Source organism: Sminthopsis crassicaudata, chromosome 1 (assembly GCF_048593235.1).
Source record: "Sminthopsis crassicaudata isolate SCR6 chromosome 1, ASM4859323v1, whole genome shotgun sequence".
NCBI classification, from domain to species: Eukaryota; Metazoa; Chordata; class Mammalia; order Dasyuromorphia; family Dasyuridae; genus Sminthopsis; species Sminthopsis crassicaudata.
This window is the reverse complement of record NC_133617.1, coordinates 476,739,044-476,754,945: the sequence shown is the minus strand read 5'-3', so window position 1 is coordinate 476,754,945 and position 15,902 is coordinate 476,739,044. Positions and strand designations below refer to the sequence as shown.

The window sequence follows — 15,902 nt, the reverse complement described above, 5'->3', positions numbered from 1 at the left end:
CTATCCCTCCCCTCCCGGGTGCCGCAGGATTGCGGCTGGTACCAGAGCAGTGGGGAAGAGAAGGGTGGGTGGAGGAAGTCTGAAGAACCACGACTTGGGAAGTAGTGTCTCCCCTTCCACCCAACATCTCATTTCAACCCTGGCTTCTCATTCCACTCACCCTCTTTCTTGAGTCCGGCCCCGTTCCCCACTTGCCCCCTTGCTTTTGCCCAAAGCCTGGCTGTGTTTCTCTCTCTCTCTCTCTCTTTGCATTGCAGTAGGGACTGTTGCACTGCTGGAGCCTGGGTTGCAGGAGTGAATGCACTGCCGCAGCAGGAAACCAACCCCCACTACTTGTTGGTGGTTTGGTGCCCGGAATACTATAGGGAAGGGAAGGCTAGTTGGGGGGTGGGGTGGGGAGTAAGGGAGGGGACGAGGAAGGGGGTGGGGTAAGAAAAGTAGGGGAGGGGAGGGGAGGCGGTGCATGGGGAGGGAGGGTGCCAATGGTATAACCACCTCCTCTGTAGCTCGCCCGATTTCACACACTCGCCTAGGCGCGGAGCAAACACAACCTCCGAAGACCTCTCCAGGAGTTTACCACCATCCTCCCTTTTTGAAAAAAAAATTTTTTTTCTTGTCTGATCCAGTCTAGCCCCAGGGATTTAAAATCTTTTTCTCCTTTTGGCCAACGGGGAGGAGGAGAAGGAGGAGGACTTAAAACGGGCAGCGAAGGCTGCCATCTGGCGCTGCCCTTTTTCCCTCGGCGCTGTCTGTATTTCCCCACCTCAAGCTAAAGGGGGAGGGAGGCGAGAGAAGGAGGAGGAGGACCAAGAAAAGGAGGAGGAGAAGTGAGGGGGACTTTGGGGCTGCTGGTGGTGTGGGAAAACGGGCATCCAGCTAGCAGGTCCCAGGCAGAGGCCAACCCTGGCTGTTGGCAGACTGGCTTGAGGGAGAAGATTTCGGAACATAGCCCAGCCCCAAAGCAGAGCTGCGGTGCTTCGGGCAGGGAGGGGAAGTGTTTAGGGGGTTCTTCGTCTCCTCTGCTAGTCGGAGGCGGGGAGTATAGAGTGAGGGGGAGGAAGAAGGAAGGAGCTGGCGAGCCCCGGCTCAAGCAGACAGGTGATGGGCGTTTCAGCCGCCGCGGCGGCGGTGGTGCTCCGGTTCCATTCCTTGGGTTTTACTCCGGTCTGATCTAAGCAAATATGCAGAAGTACCGGCTGGTCTGCTCTTAAAGCCAAAAAAGCAGAGCTAGGGAGAGAGAGAGCAGGAGAGACGGCTGCAGCTCCAGATCCGGGAGCTACAAAAAATATATATAATAATAAACCCAACCCCCCTTTCCTCCTCCCCTCCACCAGTCCCCCTCCTTCCCCCCCAGCGGCCGAGGAGGATCCCGGAGCGGCGCACACACACTCGCTCACACACACGCGCGCACACACATACACACACGCGCACACACACCAGTGTCTTTCTCCCTGAGGGATGGTACTGAATTTCGCCGCCACTGGAGCCCGGCTGAAGCTCCTACACCGCAGCTCTGCGTTCCCACCGAGTCTAAAGTGCACCCGGACGCGATGAGGACCTGGGTTTGTGTTTTGCTCCTAGGGTTTGGATACCTGTCCTATGCCTTTTCCGAGGTAGGTACCTCCCGCCCCGTACCCATCTCCCTTTCCCCCTCGCCGCTTCCCCAGTGCAGCCTCTATTCCCACTCCTTAGGATTCAGGCACCTGGGGGCGTCTTGCTGGGGTGGTTAAAGACTCCCCCCAAATCCTTCTGGGCAGAGAGGCGGATCATTGGCAGGGAGTTGCACTGCATGTCTTGCTCTGCAGATATTATTTTAAAATTGTGATGGTGTATTTTTTTTTTTCCTCCCTCCCAAGCACGTTTTATTCTAGAAGCTCTCAAAGTATTTATTTTTGGTGAGTTTCCAGGATGTTGCGTTGTTTTATACTACGGGTTTGAGGGGGACGAAACTGGGGGGAAGGATTAATATGGGGGTTGTCTGTGGAAAAAAAAACTTAGGGGGGTCTATAGACAGGCATAAACAGGCAGGGCTCTTGTCTCTTTTCTGAGAGAACCTTAAACTGCCTCCACTGGGGGGGATTGCGGTAGCGGGGTGTGGAAGAAAAGGGGTGTGTATGTGTATAGACTTTGGAAGACTGGGTTAGAAGGGTGCTTGGGGAAGGAGGGGTGCAAGAGAAGGAAGCTTTCTCGTCCCGGTTCCCCCATAGTTAGGGGTGATTATGATAGGAGAAGCTGACCGCGTTGGACTAATAGAGGCTGCTCGGAGGTAGACTAGCCCCTTGTGCCGGGGCTCCGACTCAGTCCCGCCCGGGGCCTGGTTACAGGTGGCTGTTGGGAGCCGGCAAGGGCTGGCTTGGGGGCTCGGGTGGCGGGCGCGGCTCTCTTCCCGGTTCTGTGTAGTTCCCTCCCGGTCAGATTCCCTCTTGCACTCCACTTGGGCCATATGCCCAGGAGAATGACAGGGAGCCCTCAGTGGAAGTCTCGTTATTAATGATTTTCCAAAAACCCGAAACGTTCTCTTCACTGAAAGCTACAACGTGGGAATTTTACAATGAAGCCCCCAGGATGACCCTCTTTAAAAAGGCTTGCTGGGAGAAAAGAGATATGGAGAGTAAGAACAGGAATTATGGCCTGGTGGGTGCTTCGCCCCCCCTTTTATTTGTTGGGAGAAGATATTGTATATTAACCCTCTCCCCATCTTGATAGTTTTAGGGATCAATTTATTTAAGTAAACGTTCCAAATTCTTCAGGCCCTCCGGGCTGCGTGAAGGAGGTGGAGCCGAGGGTGGGATGGGGGTGCTATTTGAGAAAAGGTGGGGATTGGGATTAGGAGGGGGCGTGGAGATAAATGGGGAGGGGGAAATCTCTTCTCAGAGGGTAAGATTAGAGATTCCTAGACGAGAAACTTAAACTCCTGATTAAAGTGTTAAAAAAAAAAAAAACAACCAAAAAAAAAAACCCTGCCTGTGGCTTTCAGTTACCCATCCGTGACGCATTTCAACTTGATCTTTCTGGATGTTAATTTCTCTATTTTAAACCCTAAACACACTGGGGCCTCCGGGACTCTTCAGCCCCCACTGGTCCTCCTGTAACTGACACCCCAGATCCAAGTAGTCGGAGCTGGGGCTTTTGTTCCACATTAAGAGCGGGGGTGGGGAGGAGGAGGTGGTGTTTAAAAAAAAAAAGTGTATTCTTAGGTGGGTGGAATAGTGCGAGGAAGGGCCGAGAAGTCCTTTTAGTGGGGAGGGGGTTACTATACATCTCCTAAGTCCCTTACGTTTCCTTTTCTTCCCTGTAGAAATAAGTCGGCGTGTAATGTATGGTATTAAGATTTAGAGGGGGCGGTCGGCCTGCACAACCGGTTGCAGGAATTAATGGACTGCTTGTAAGGGCACTGTGCATATCCGCTACATGAATTTTGATTTCTAAAAGTGGGCTTAGGCAGTGGGGGAGAACTGGAAGGGAGGGATAGACAAGTGCCCAGCACAGCCAGACTGAAGAATAATGCACCCGGCTAGGAGGTTGCCACTGCCCAAACGCTGGCAAGCACACGCCCACAAACCCCACTGCTTCTAGGTGCCACCCGCCTTGGCGAAGGCTTTCCTAGCTCGGCAGAGCACTGATTAGGTGTTTGGGTCTGATTCCCAGGAAGCTGAAATCCCCCGGGAGGTGATCGAGAGACTGGCTCACAGCGAGATTAACAGCATCCGCGACCTGCAGCGCCTCCTGGAGATAGATTCCGTAGGTAAATTAATTTCTCTTTTCCTTTGCTTTGCCAGAAAAAAAAAGCGGAGGGGGGGCGAGTGAGGGTGAGGAAAGGTAGGCGGGACGCACCCCCCACCCCCAACTGCGAACACGCGTGTGCTTGCTTATGGCAAGGATTGCATGGCTCTCCCCTGGGTCTCCCGACCGGAGTAGGCAACTCAGACCGAAAGGTCAGAATCCAATCCGGGAGCTATAAAAACATGCCGATGAGTCAGGAGTTTCTCCCCCAATCACTACTTTCTCTCCCAGGCTGCTTGGACTTCGGTGACTTGTCCGCCCTGGGCTCCTTCCTCAAAAGAAGGATTGTTTCTTCCTTTAAGGAAAATGTAGCCAGTGTCAATAGAAGTTCAATTAAATAGAGGGGAATTGATACTCCGTCTCCTGAAGGCTAGTCCTTTCCCTTCAAACCTCAGTAGTGAGGGGTTTTTTTTTGGTGAAGGGGAAAGGGGGAGGATCGTAGCACATGCGGGTGATTTCACCCGCCAGCCCGAATCCAGTTCATGGCTTCTAGAGGAGCCGTATTAAGGAAACCGGCCGTCAAAACATGACCCCCCACGCTAGAACAGTAAACTTACGGGCACTCATTCAAAGGGCCAAAGGAGAGTAGTTTTCCCCTCCAGTGGGTTTGCAAACAAGCTCCTAGAGATGAGATGCCTGGCAGTCGGCGACCTCGCTGTGCAACAAATCGCTGGTCGATTCCTATCGCACATACACCTTGTTTGTTGCTGCAATTTGAGGTGGGGTGGCCTGGGAGGTGGGGGAGGGGGTGCAGCCGCTGCGGCGGCGGTGGGGAGTAGTTACCCCTTGTTAAAGTGCTCTTTGTAATCACAGCAAGCTGTTGCCATATTACTGATTGTGGGTCTGGCCTTTGTGGTTTAAACAAATGCAGCTTTGTCCCTTTCTCTACCCCCCTTTTCTTAGCACATTTAAAAAGGCATGCAGCCACATCTGCTGTTTTTCGGGCTATTTTCAGATCTCCCTCAGTGCTTCTCTAGTCCATAGAATCCCTTAATTGTTGTTGTTACTGTTGTTTGTAGGGCTCACTTCTGGAAGTTGCAAGCAGCTCTGTGGAAAAGTTGCCTCAGACTCAGACACTTTTCTGTGCCCCAACATTTTTCTTTTTCTTTTTTTACCCTAGGGAGGAGAAATTGAGGGGAGGGAGGTGCGGTTTCTTCCTTACCTTGATGGGGAGGGGTCTCTCTTATCTTGATCACTCTACCGGAATGTAGCTTCTGCCTTAGTGGTGAATTACTTAAGGGTGGAACGAGTTAGTGCTTATTCAATCCAGCCTGGTTTTGGTCCTGAAACGTGCCTGAGCTAGGCGATACTTTGTCGCTGCAGCTTTGAAGGAAAAAAGTCTCTTCCTTCTCAGACCCTTCAGAATATTATATAATAGGCTGTTCACCATGCTGCTTTGGTTTAGGGAATTTGGTCGTTCAGAATATTTTCTTTCTTACTGGGGGAAAATGATTCCTGAGTCAGCCTCTCTCTCTGAAGCTAGAGAAAACTAAGTTATTTATGCATATATAGTGGCAGATACTGGTCAGAAGGCTGTAAGTGAGTGATTTGCAGAGTCTAGTATTTGAATTTATTCTGTTCCTGCACACTATTCTGAGAACACTGAGGGAGGAAAAATAAGCATAATCATATGGTGCACTCATTTGGAAATTTGTACTTAATTATGGGAGTGGAGAGGCCTAAACTATTTCATTTCATGCCAAGACTATTTTTTATAGTAAGAAAGATGACTTCTGGAGTTTCTTGACCCAGGAAATCCATTGGCTGATCTTTATCACTGCTGAGGTAGAATTTCTCTTAACACTTGAAAGAGAAATTTAGCTTGATTCCATTCCCTGATTTGTAGCAAGTATTGAACTTAGATGTCTTTGTTTCATTCAATTGAACTGAGCCTCAGCTGGTATTTTGGTGGTACTGTATGTGCTTTGGAGAGAAAGGAGACCACAGGGAGTTTGTGTGACTTTGATTTTTTTCCACTAAAGGATTTTTTTTTTTTTTTTTTTTTTTCTTTTGGCAGGGGTGGACTACCAGTTTGGAAGTGAATAGAAGCAGCAGGGAAATAGACCATTCTCATTTCCTATTTAGACTATTCTTATTCTCTGCCCAATATCCCTCCACCCCCACCCATTAACACCTTTTAAAACCTAAACTCAGCCAGTTAAATTGATAGGTTTTACTTTGCTCTGAGGTGGCTAGCCTCACACCTGAGCAGTAAAAATAAAGGATACTCTGAGGAATCATCAGTTTGCCCACCTGGGAGTCTTTGCTATTTTTTGAAAACCTTCTCTGTACAGTAGCATAAGGGGGAAAAGAAGCACAGGCCTCTTACCTCCTCAAATGTTGGAGGATCTGTGACTGTTCTCCAATATTTTTAAGGTGGTATTTTGAAAGATTTAATTTTGGACCTCTTATTATAGCAGAAGATATCTTTTTGGGAGACCATTCTTTCTGTCCCCCTTAGTTATCAAAAGTAATCTCAATGGAGGAAAGTAATCTAATTCTTGGGATACCTTTTATAAGAAGGATATTTAAGAATTCTTGTTCTGCTTCATGTGCAGGAAGAATCCTTACATTACATATTAGGAAACTGAGGCCTAGGTTTTTATGGAGCCAAACTCACTGAGGTAGTTAACAGAGGCAGTGTTCCTCTGACCCTAAAGGCTGCATTTCTGTTGTGTTATGTTGGCTCATAGTGTTGCCCCTCTAGGACATCCTTCATAGAATCCTGGGAATTAGAAGTGTAAAGGAACCTTAGAGATGATCTAGTGTGGATCCTTCTTTATTTCAGGGATAAAATGACTTACCCACACAGAGACACCAAAAGCAAAGGGAGTTAGCATTCAAATTTCAATCTTCTGAATAGAATCCAAAACCATTTTGGCACTACATCAGGTTTTCATCCTATGAAAGGATGATAGGATCCTGAGGGTGTGGGATGGGGAGATGCTCTAGGATTCCTATTCTTTCCCAGGAGGCATTGTGAGAGACAGTCTAGTGGTTAATATTGTTGGGCAGTAGAGAACCAGAAGAGGAATGTTTCATTTAAGCAGCAAATTAAATACATGCAGGTGACATGACAACTTTTTTTTGTGGAGTTGACTCGATCACAAAATTATAGGAAATTTTTCAAAGGCTTTTCATTTTTAAGTAAATTCAGAGTACTTCTGACCTGAGGTGGGGGGAGGGAGGGGAGAAAGGAGATTGTTGTTGTTGGTAGTTTGTTTTTTGCATTGATTCCAGCTAGGCTAGAACAGACCTAGAAGGGAATCCACAGGTAGCTTGGAGGTTGCTTTAGTAGCTCTGTTGTTGTGCCAGTTGATTATTCATTGGGGGATTATGTGTGGGTTTATTCCTGCTGTTAAATTCATTTCAGTCAATAGTTTCAACTTCCTTCCTCACCAAAATATTTCACTAGGCTGATTAAAAAGGGGAAAAAAAAAGATAAGGTGGGCATCAGAAAGGATTCTCCTCCCAAGAGCAATGCTCTTCAGTGACAAAACCCTAGCTTTAGAGAAAGAAGGAACTTCACTGGTCCCTCATTGGGGTCCAATTCCTTAGTTCTATTGATGAGGAAACTTCTGGGGAAGTTATGATTCTACTTGATGACACTCTCAAGTGCCTGGGGAGTAGTTAGTACTTTGCTGGAAGTTTGAGTATGAAGAATAAGTACCAACCTACTAACCAGCCAGCTAGGGTGGGTCAGTGGGTAGATGATGGTTTGGCCCAGGAGTTAGGTCTATAATTTTCTTTCTCTTTTTTGACCCTTCCTGGTTTAGATGTCAGCAACCATATCTGTATGATAAAAGGAATTTGATAGGACTCTTTCCCCTATTTTTCCAAATAGTTTGCATAGTATTGGAATGAATTGTTTTTACCCAGAAATTAGGAAGACCTGAGTTTTTAAACTGTTTTCAAGACAGTTAATCACGTGGTTCTGCTTTAATCTTTTGTGCATAGATTGAGATACTTATTAGCTGTGGGACCCTAGTCAAATCAATGAATATTTGTTTTTTCCCAGTTGTAAAGTGGGGATAATAAGAGTGCCTTCCTTCCTTAGAGTTGTTTTGAAAAACAAATGAAATATTTGTAAAGTCTGGTACATTGTAGGTACCATATAAATGTTATTTTAATAATAACAAACTGGTTACCTGACACATAGTGCCATATAAAAATGCACTAATAATAATAATTTATCCAATGAGACAATATTTGTTAAATACTTAGCACAATGCCTGGCACATGGTACTTAATAAAAGCTTTCCCTCTTTACCTTACTTGTTCCCACCTTGGCACATAGATGCTTAGCCTGCTTAATTGATTTTCTGAGATTATATACATAGAAGGTGGCAGAGCTTAGATAATGAACCTGAAATTTTGCCTACCAGGGCCTAATGGGGCTTTAAAAACTCACCCTTTGTTCTTGATCTCTTGGATGTTGGTCTATGGCTTTAGTTTTGATAAGGCAAAAGGAATTGACTGAAATTTGGATTGAACTATAGATTTGCTAACAGCATTTGAAAGCCATCAGACTCTGGCCTGTGTGAGTTTTATTTATTTATTTAAAAATATAAATGGTATTCATTAATTTTAGGACACATTTGCTATGATTAATTAAACTGAACAATATTTTTGTTGCTGTCACACTTCTGGGTTTTCCCTTAGTCAGATTGGCATAGTTCCAGGGTGTCATGGTGAAGTTAATACAATAAATATCCCCATTTTGGCCCCATTAATGCACTGCCTTGGACTAATTGCTGGAGAATTTCTACCCATCATCTCAATGTTGTTAGTATATCAATGCACAAAAGATTAAAGCAGAACCACTTGATTAACTGTCTTGAAAACAGTTTAAAAAGTGATTCAGAGGAGGGCTTTACCCTACTGAAAGTTGGTCTGATTTTGCTCCATGACACATCCTGAAAGTTCATGTGGGTGAAGTTGCCTCTCAGGAGCTGTGAGTCAAGACATCTTTTTCCTGGCTCAACAACAATCAGGCACTGCTCAATTTGGGTTCTTTGCCACCTATCTTGTTGACAAGTGACAGTTCCATTTTGGCCTGGGTTGTTTTTAGACAGGTAAGAGCCATGTCATATTGGAAACACTTTCTACCCTTCATATTTGAAATAAAGCTTTCCTCACAAAGGCCTTTCTCATCTTTAAGAAGATTGCTAAATGGGATTTTTTGTTTTCCCATGTCGATTTAAATTAACACAAAAATTGAGTAAAACTTTATTAAGGAAGTTGGAAATGATACTAGGTGGGTATTGTAAAGAAGGTCTGGCATTGGCAAGATGGCTGCCAGAAGAGGATGATTCAGAAATGTCCCTTCTATTAAGAAAGAATTGCTTCACAGATGATTGGTTGATAAGAAATCAAAAATTTGCATCAACATGAATTTTGATCTGATTGCTTTAGAATTGTTTAAAAAATAATACTGACATTAAAAAATATAGGATTAAGTTAAAAAATAGTGCAAAATCTAACATTTTCAATGTCCATGAACATTATACAGGATTCCATTTTTTTCTAATGTATGTCAGATTTTAATGAACTGCTATAGGTTGTTATCTGATTGGCCAAAGAAAAATCATAGAATTTCAGATTCATAAAAAAGTTTGTAGACTTAGAGTCTAAGATTCTTTCCCAGATGAAGAAACTGAAGCCCAGAGAAAGAAAGTAGCATAAATAGCTCTATGTTAAGGCAAAATCCTGGCTCCTAACTCTAGGTCTAGGTTAGTCTAGTGGTCATCTTTATATTTTCACCTTTGGCCTTGAAGTTCTATGAATTGGTCAGGGTACTCCTACATATCAATTAAGTATCAATTAATAGATCTTTGTGGATCTTTGTGATCATGACCTGAACAAATCCTAGCTTCTTTAAGAGGAAAAAAAGTCAATGATATCATTTCATGCTTTCTTTTGCCCTAGGACATGTGTTACCAGTGAGATAACTATTCAGGTGTCTTATGACATTACCTTTTCAGTTGCCAGAGGCTTAAGCTAGCAAGTTATTACATAAGAGCACATAGTTGTATATTGTTCACTTGAAGGATTGAAGTTGTGGGGGTGTGGAGGAGACTTGAAGGATCAATATAATAAACAAAGTATGAAACCGGCATTCAACGGAATATGATGCAGAAGTTGGGACAGTTCAAAAGTTAATTCAGAAGGATAGAAACACTTTTAGCCAGTAGGCAGTACAATTGAGATTTTTTTTTGGAATGCCACCCACTTGCATTTTTAAAAATATATTTCTTTTTTTCTTTGCAGGCATCAGTAAAACCTATAAAACAGCACCTTATGTCACAAAAGACCACTACAATCCTTTTTTAGCAAGTTAGAAAAACTTTGTCAATTGAGTTGTTGATTTCTACCCCTTGCTTTAATTTTGAAATTAATGACATCTTTATGTATCACCCGTATTTCTGAATGTGCCTCTTTCTTTTCCCTTCCCTTCCCTTGTTACAAAAAATAAAAAAGAGGAAAAAAAAGCAATTCAGCAAGACTCAAGAATATATGCAACAATCTACATGATTCTGATTTTTTTTAAGTCAAATTACTTTTAAAAATCCCAACACTCATTTTTCTTACATGTCTTTAAGGAAATCGTTTGGCCTAATAGAATCTAATCCTGGAGTAGTCATTAGGTTATTTTATGATAAATTAAATCTCAAACTTTCTTTTTAAAAATTTTTCTCATGGTCCCATGTGATAAGATTATTTACAGAACAAGACAAGTTTTAATCCTGTCCAAGAATATAGTGTAGCTTTTGATACTCTTTTGAAAGTTGAAAACATCCCTAAAAAGGTTAGGTCACTTTCTTAGGGATATCTTCAACAATTTCGAGACAAAACAAAAACCCAAACTTTTGAATTAGTCGTAATTTCCAGAATGCCAATTGGTGGGAAAGTTTATAGAAGGAACTTTGTCTCTTGGAGGGTCATAATAACACTTATTGTAGAATAGATGTCCACTGGTTCTCTTGATTTTATAGCAAGGGAATTTAATAGCAGCTCCTTATGCTACTTTTGTCTCACCTGGACCCCTTTAGACACATTTATTGCTGGAGGGAGAAAACAGATTAAAGAAAATTTTCTGCTTATATATTTACTTCTTCCTAAATATTGGGTGGTTAAGACTTAATTTTGTTATTTGCCAAGAGTAGTTATAAACTGTATTTTAATGGCTTCTGGGCAAATAGATTGGATCACTATGACATCCATTTTTTAATCTTGCATCTTGACAAGTTATCTTTGCAAATAACCATTGTTCATCTTAGCAATTATTCTTTCACTTGAAGATGTAGCTAGTTAAAATGTGGTTCTGTGATTCTGATTTCATCCACTGGGAGCTGACCGTGGTCACCCACAGTATGCCAGGAAGAGTCTTGGAGCCAAGAAGCTCAATTGGAAACATAGCTGCCTATACTACCTGTGCTATTTTTAGCTCAATCCAGGCATGGTAACATTTAGTCCCTTGTTCAAGATGGTCACTTTTCCTTTCTCTTTTCTCCTTAGGAGGATATGATGATGTTTCAGAAACAAACCTGAAAGCTCATGTGGTCCATACTCCAAAACATGTGCAGGAAAAACGTCCTGTGCCCATTCGGAGAAAAAGAAGTATTGGTAAGAAGTCACAATAGTAAAAATAACAAGTAATATTTATTTATATAGCAATATGAGTCCCAAAAGTTTTAGCACTGTTTTATGCTTTAATAAATAGCTTTTAAAGTTTAAAATGGCTCTGATATACCCTGTATTAAGTTTGCAAAATGCTTTAAATATGTAAAAGGGGTGGGCCTAATGGACAGATTATTGATAAAGGGGGTAGAATTGAAAAAAAGAGGCAAAGTGATTTAATGAAAAAGAACACTGAACTCAAGGAGCAGGATACTTTGATTCTAAATTTGAAGTAGAAAGAACAGAGGATTCACAATCCACAATCTAACTTGTAATCCTAACTGCTAATCATTGTGTGACTTTGAGGAAATTAATCGACTCTGTGGTAGGTAGAGTGCTGGGTGGAAGAGTTAGGAAGATCTGAGTTTGTCAAATCCAAACTTAAATACTTAGTACCTGTGTGACCCCTAGGAGGTGGATAACACCACCACCTACCTCCTAGGGTTATTTGAGGATCAGTCAATTGGGATAATATTTGTAAAGTCACAATTCACTTCGCTAGGTCTTAGTTTCTTCATTTGTCAAAACTGTAGGTTTTTATAGATAACTTTTTCAAGGTCCCTTCCATTTCTAAATCTTAGGACCCTAAAATCTTGAACCTGACTGCTAATTATATGACCAAGTCACATTAGAAGGGGCCCATGGCCCTGATTTATTGGTTTCCAAGGTCTCTTTCTGCTCTAACTTTCTATGATTTAATGAAAATTCTCCATTTTGGGGGGGGTTATCTCCCTCCCCAGTCACAGCATTTTCATTGCTACAGTGCCTTGGTGAACAATGAGTCCAAGACAGATGAACGTGAATGAATTCTTTCAGTGCCTTGTCTTGTTGCAGCATGTTGGAGAGTAGACCTCAGTTGGAAAATGTGGTTGTATGTAATTTCCAATTCATAACATGGAGCACACAGAGTGCTTACAGCTATTAGCTTCAGAACAGTAGGGTACACAGTAGTACAGACACTCTGGGAAAGTGGGCAACTTGCCTTTTCTGCATTTCCTTCCAATCACATCTTTTCCAAAATGCAATTTGAATGGCTGACTTGTGGGGGCTTTATCAGTTCTATCATTGTGCAAGAAAACAGCACAAATATCCGGGACATTTATTTTCATATCATTTTTTCCCCAAGTTGTGGGTGTCTGGCTACATTTAGAAAATGCCAGCTGTTTCAGAAAGTGTGTATGAGTATGTGAGGATCACTATGACAGTGTTGGTAACTCTCTGTGAGGGGATAGGTGACATAGGATCTTGTTGGTGGGAATTTGGATTTTTGCACTTTGATTTCTAGTCAGTATCTTTTGGCTCATGCTCATGCAATGCACTCGTTTTATGGAGCTGCCTTTTGCCTCTTAGGCTGTCAACAGATACTGCATGGGCAATATTTCTTTCTAGATTGCTTTGGGTGGCAACACCTAAAGAATCAGGTATACCACTAGTACTCTTGTATCTATGAAATTGATTTGTTTTTGAATATAAGTGTAAGGATTCACATTTAGCCCTAATTTGACTTTAGCTTATTAAATTTAGTTCAATGGCCTGAGCCAATTAAAGATGTTTTTGAATCATTCTGACATCTAGTGTAAAGCTATGCCTCCCAACTTCATATTTGATAAACATGCTATCTAAAGATTGGTCTATCTAAGTCATTGGGACCAAGTACACAGATAGTTCACTGGGACATTCCAGTGGATAATTTCTTACAGATTGACAAGAACCACCAATAACTTTTTTTTTTTTTTTTTGAGTCTTTCAACTGGTTCTGAAGCCATCTTAATTACAGTGTTCAGCACATGCTTCTCTATTTAGGTGTGTACCGCACTTGATTCACTAGATATATATCCTGGGGGAAAGATTCCTTTAAGTTTTTGTAAACTGTCTCATTTTAAATGCACTATGAGTATTATTTCTATAAATATATCAATTAGTTAATAAGGATATTAGTTATTATTAATAAGATTTGGAATTAAAAAAAGAAAAAACTGGGGCAGCTAGGTGGCGCAGTGGGTAGAGCACCAGCCTTGAATTCAGGAGGACCCGAATTCAAATTTGATCTCAGTGTTAAGTGTGTGACCCTGGGCAAGTCACTTAAACCCCAGCCTCAGATTAAAAAAAAAAAAAAAAAAAAGAAAAGAAAAAAAGAAAAAAAACTTAATCTCTGCTCTGGATGCTCTTATTGTCCAGTTGGAGAGGCAAGATAACATATGAAACAGTTAGCAATAGAGATAAAAGCACAAAAAAGAGAAGACTGAAATTTTACCAGAGCATGAGTGCTACTAAGGATTCTCTACCTCTCAAGGGAACACAATGAATAAACTTAGAAATGAGATTTAGAATAGGTTATCTAGTGTAATGACCTTATTTTGTAGACAAGAATATGAGCACAAATGACTCGTCTAAGGTTATACACATAATCAGTGGAAGAGTCAGAATTTAACCCAAGTCCTTTTGACTCCCAGTCCTATTCTCTTTCTAGGGATCTATATGACTTCCTTCTCATTTTTTGATTGAACAATTATTCTTTTATTTTTTACATCAGAAATGATAATTGGGTGATTTACTTTAGAGCTATACCTATAATGCTAGACTATACTATATTATACATATACCTATGTGTGTATATATATAGAGTGTGTATATATAGAATAGTATATATACATATACATATATATATATCTATATATATGTATATGTATATATACTATTCTAGTGCCTTGCTTCTAGGGTTGTGGTGGAGACATCTAAGGTGAATTCCTTTCATATATACTTCTAAAATAATGAGAGTACCAGTCAGTCATGTTTTCTCCTATTCTTAGTATAACAAATTAGGCTCAGAAGTCTGACTGATAATGGACAGTGTACTCTGACTCAAGGCTTACTCGGCTAGCATTTAAAAAGAAAATTGTTATTATATAATGTCTGCCAGCCAAAGAACAGCTGAGGACTCTTAAGTTCTGGTCACATTTCCCAGTAATGAATGTACTTAGATTAAGGTGTAAGCTTGAGCTTGGTTAGAAAGATTTCTCTCTGTTAATCCTTTTCTGGCACTCAAAGAGTTCCTTGGGGTTCCAGGCTGTACAGATCAATCTGTACCATTTCAGCTGCCATGCTTAGTAGAGAAGAGCAAAAAATAGTTTATTTCTTAGGAATGATGGCTCTTACATGAAGTAAAAATATTAGGCCTCTGTTGAGAGTTATCTATAATCTGTTCAAATCTTGATCCATTTCCTAATTATATTTACTCCAGTCAGTCACATTCTCCTTAGTGTTCTCTCTACAACCTTCAACCTTCATTCCTTCAACCTTTGCCTACCCTTATACTCTTATCCTGGAATATCTTTTTTCCCCCTTTTCTCCTATGTTTATGAATTCTGCCCATCGTCCAGGAAGTCTTATCTATATTAAGTCTTTCCTTTCTAACTTTAATATTAATCTCTTCTAACTAGCCAAGCCATATATACATTTTGGGCATTCAAAATAAGATCTGGGAAGGAATTTAAAAGTTGAGTTTAACCTCCTTATTTATAGAGCAGGATACTGAGGTCCCAAGATGGAAAATGTCCCAAATTTTACCCACTTTTCTTTAGAAGAAATTGATAAAAAGAAAAGAAAAAGAAAAAAATGGTACATCTAGTTATACTTTTGAAATTGGCTTTTAAAACTTCAAATTCATCTATTTTTTAAGTGGAAATTTAGTTTGGACATTTCAAACAAAAATAGTTTTGGGCAAGGATTTTACTTATACTCTATAAGTATAACTTTAAACTTTATAAAGTTTAACTGTTGACACTGAATTTAACAGGTGACAGGAATAGAAAAGTTGGCACAAAGCAAGTGTTAGAGATCAAAGTAGATGCTTTTAAAGGCATATAATGGAATACAGAAGGACCTCTTAAGTTATTAACATTCCACCTTGAAATTACATTGTATTATTCTATACATTTTTGCTTGTGATATTCTCCCAAAGAATGTAACCATCCTGAGGGCTGAGGTTTCATTTTTATGTCCCCATTCTTTGTGTCTAGAACAGGGCTTTGCACAATAATAAGTATTTAATGAATAATTGTTAACCAAGAAATTGTTTCCCTTGCAAGTCCTGGCCAATGCCTGAGATGATACAACTAGTAAATATTGAGAGCTAGAAGTTGAATTTAGGTATCCTCACCACTCTTTGTAGGACTTCTATCACATAACTACAGTTACCCCAATCATCATGTTCAATTTTTTCAATATCAAATAAATTATAAACTCCTTCAGGGCAAGACTTGTTTTCTTCCACTTAATGTATCCTAAATCTCTGTTCAGTGCTGGATAAAAGTGCTCAGATTTAGTATAATCAAATTTAAAGCTAGAAAGGATTTAAGATTTATCTATATCTAGTTCAGGCTTCTCATTTTAGAGATGACAAAATTGGTCTAGAGATAGGGAGTGACTTGCTAAAATTC

General features: G+C 41.1%; 1 protein-coding gene across 2 annotated transcripts in view; it reads left to right on the top strand.

Moving 5' to 3' along the window:
* The first annotated feature begins 517 nt into the window (after positions 1 to 517).
* PDGFA (platelet derived growth factor subunit A) overlaps positions 518 to 15,902 on the top strand; it is a 36,015-nt gene continuing 20,630 nt past the window's right edge. Inside the window, exons 1-3 of one of the 2 annotated variants that reach the window (XM_074281088.1) lie at positions 518 to 1,613; positions 3,649 to 3,745; positions 11,302 to 11,409. In XM_074281088.1, the coding sequence (XP_074137189.1) occupies positions 1,551 to 1,613; positions 3,649 to 3,745; positions 11,302 to 11,409 (268 nt within the window). In that variant the 5' untranslated portion in view covers positions 518 to 1,550. The remainder of the gene's footprint in view (positions 1,614 to 3,648; positions 3,746 to 11,301; positions 11,410 to 15,902) is intronic. The other variant, XM_074281087.1, reaches the window with a different exon arrangement.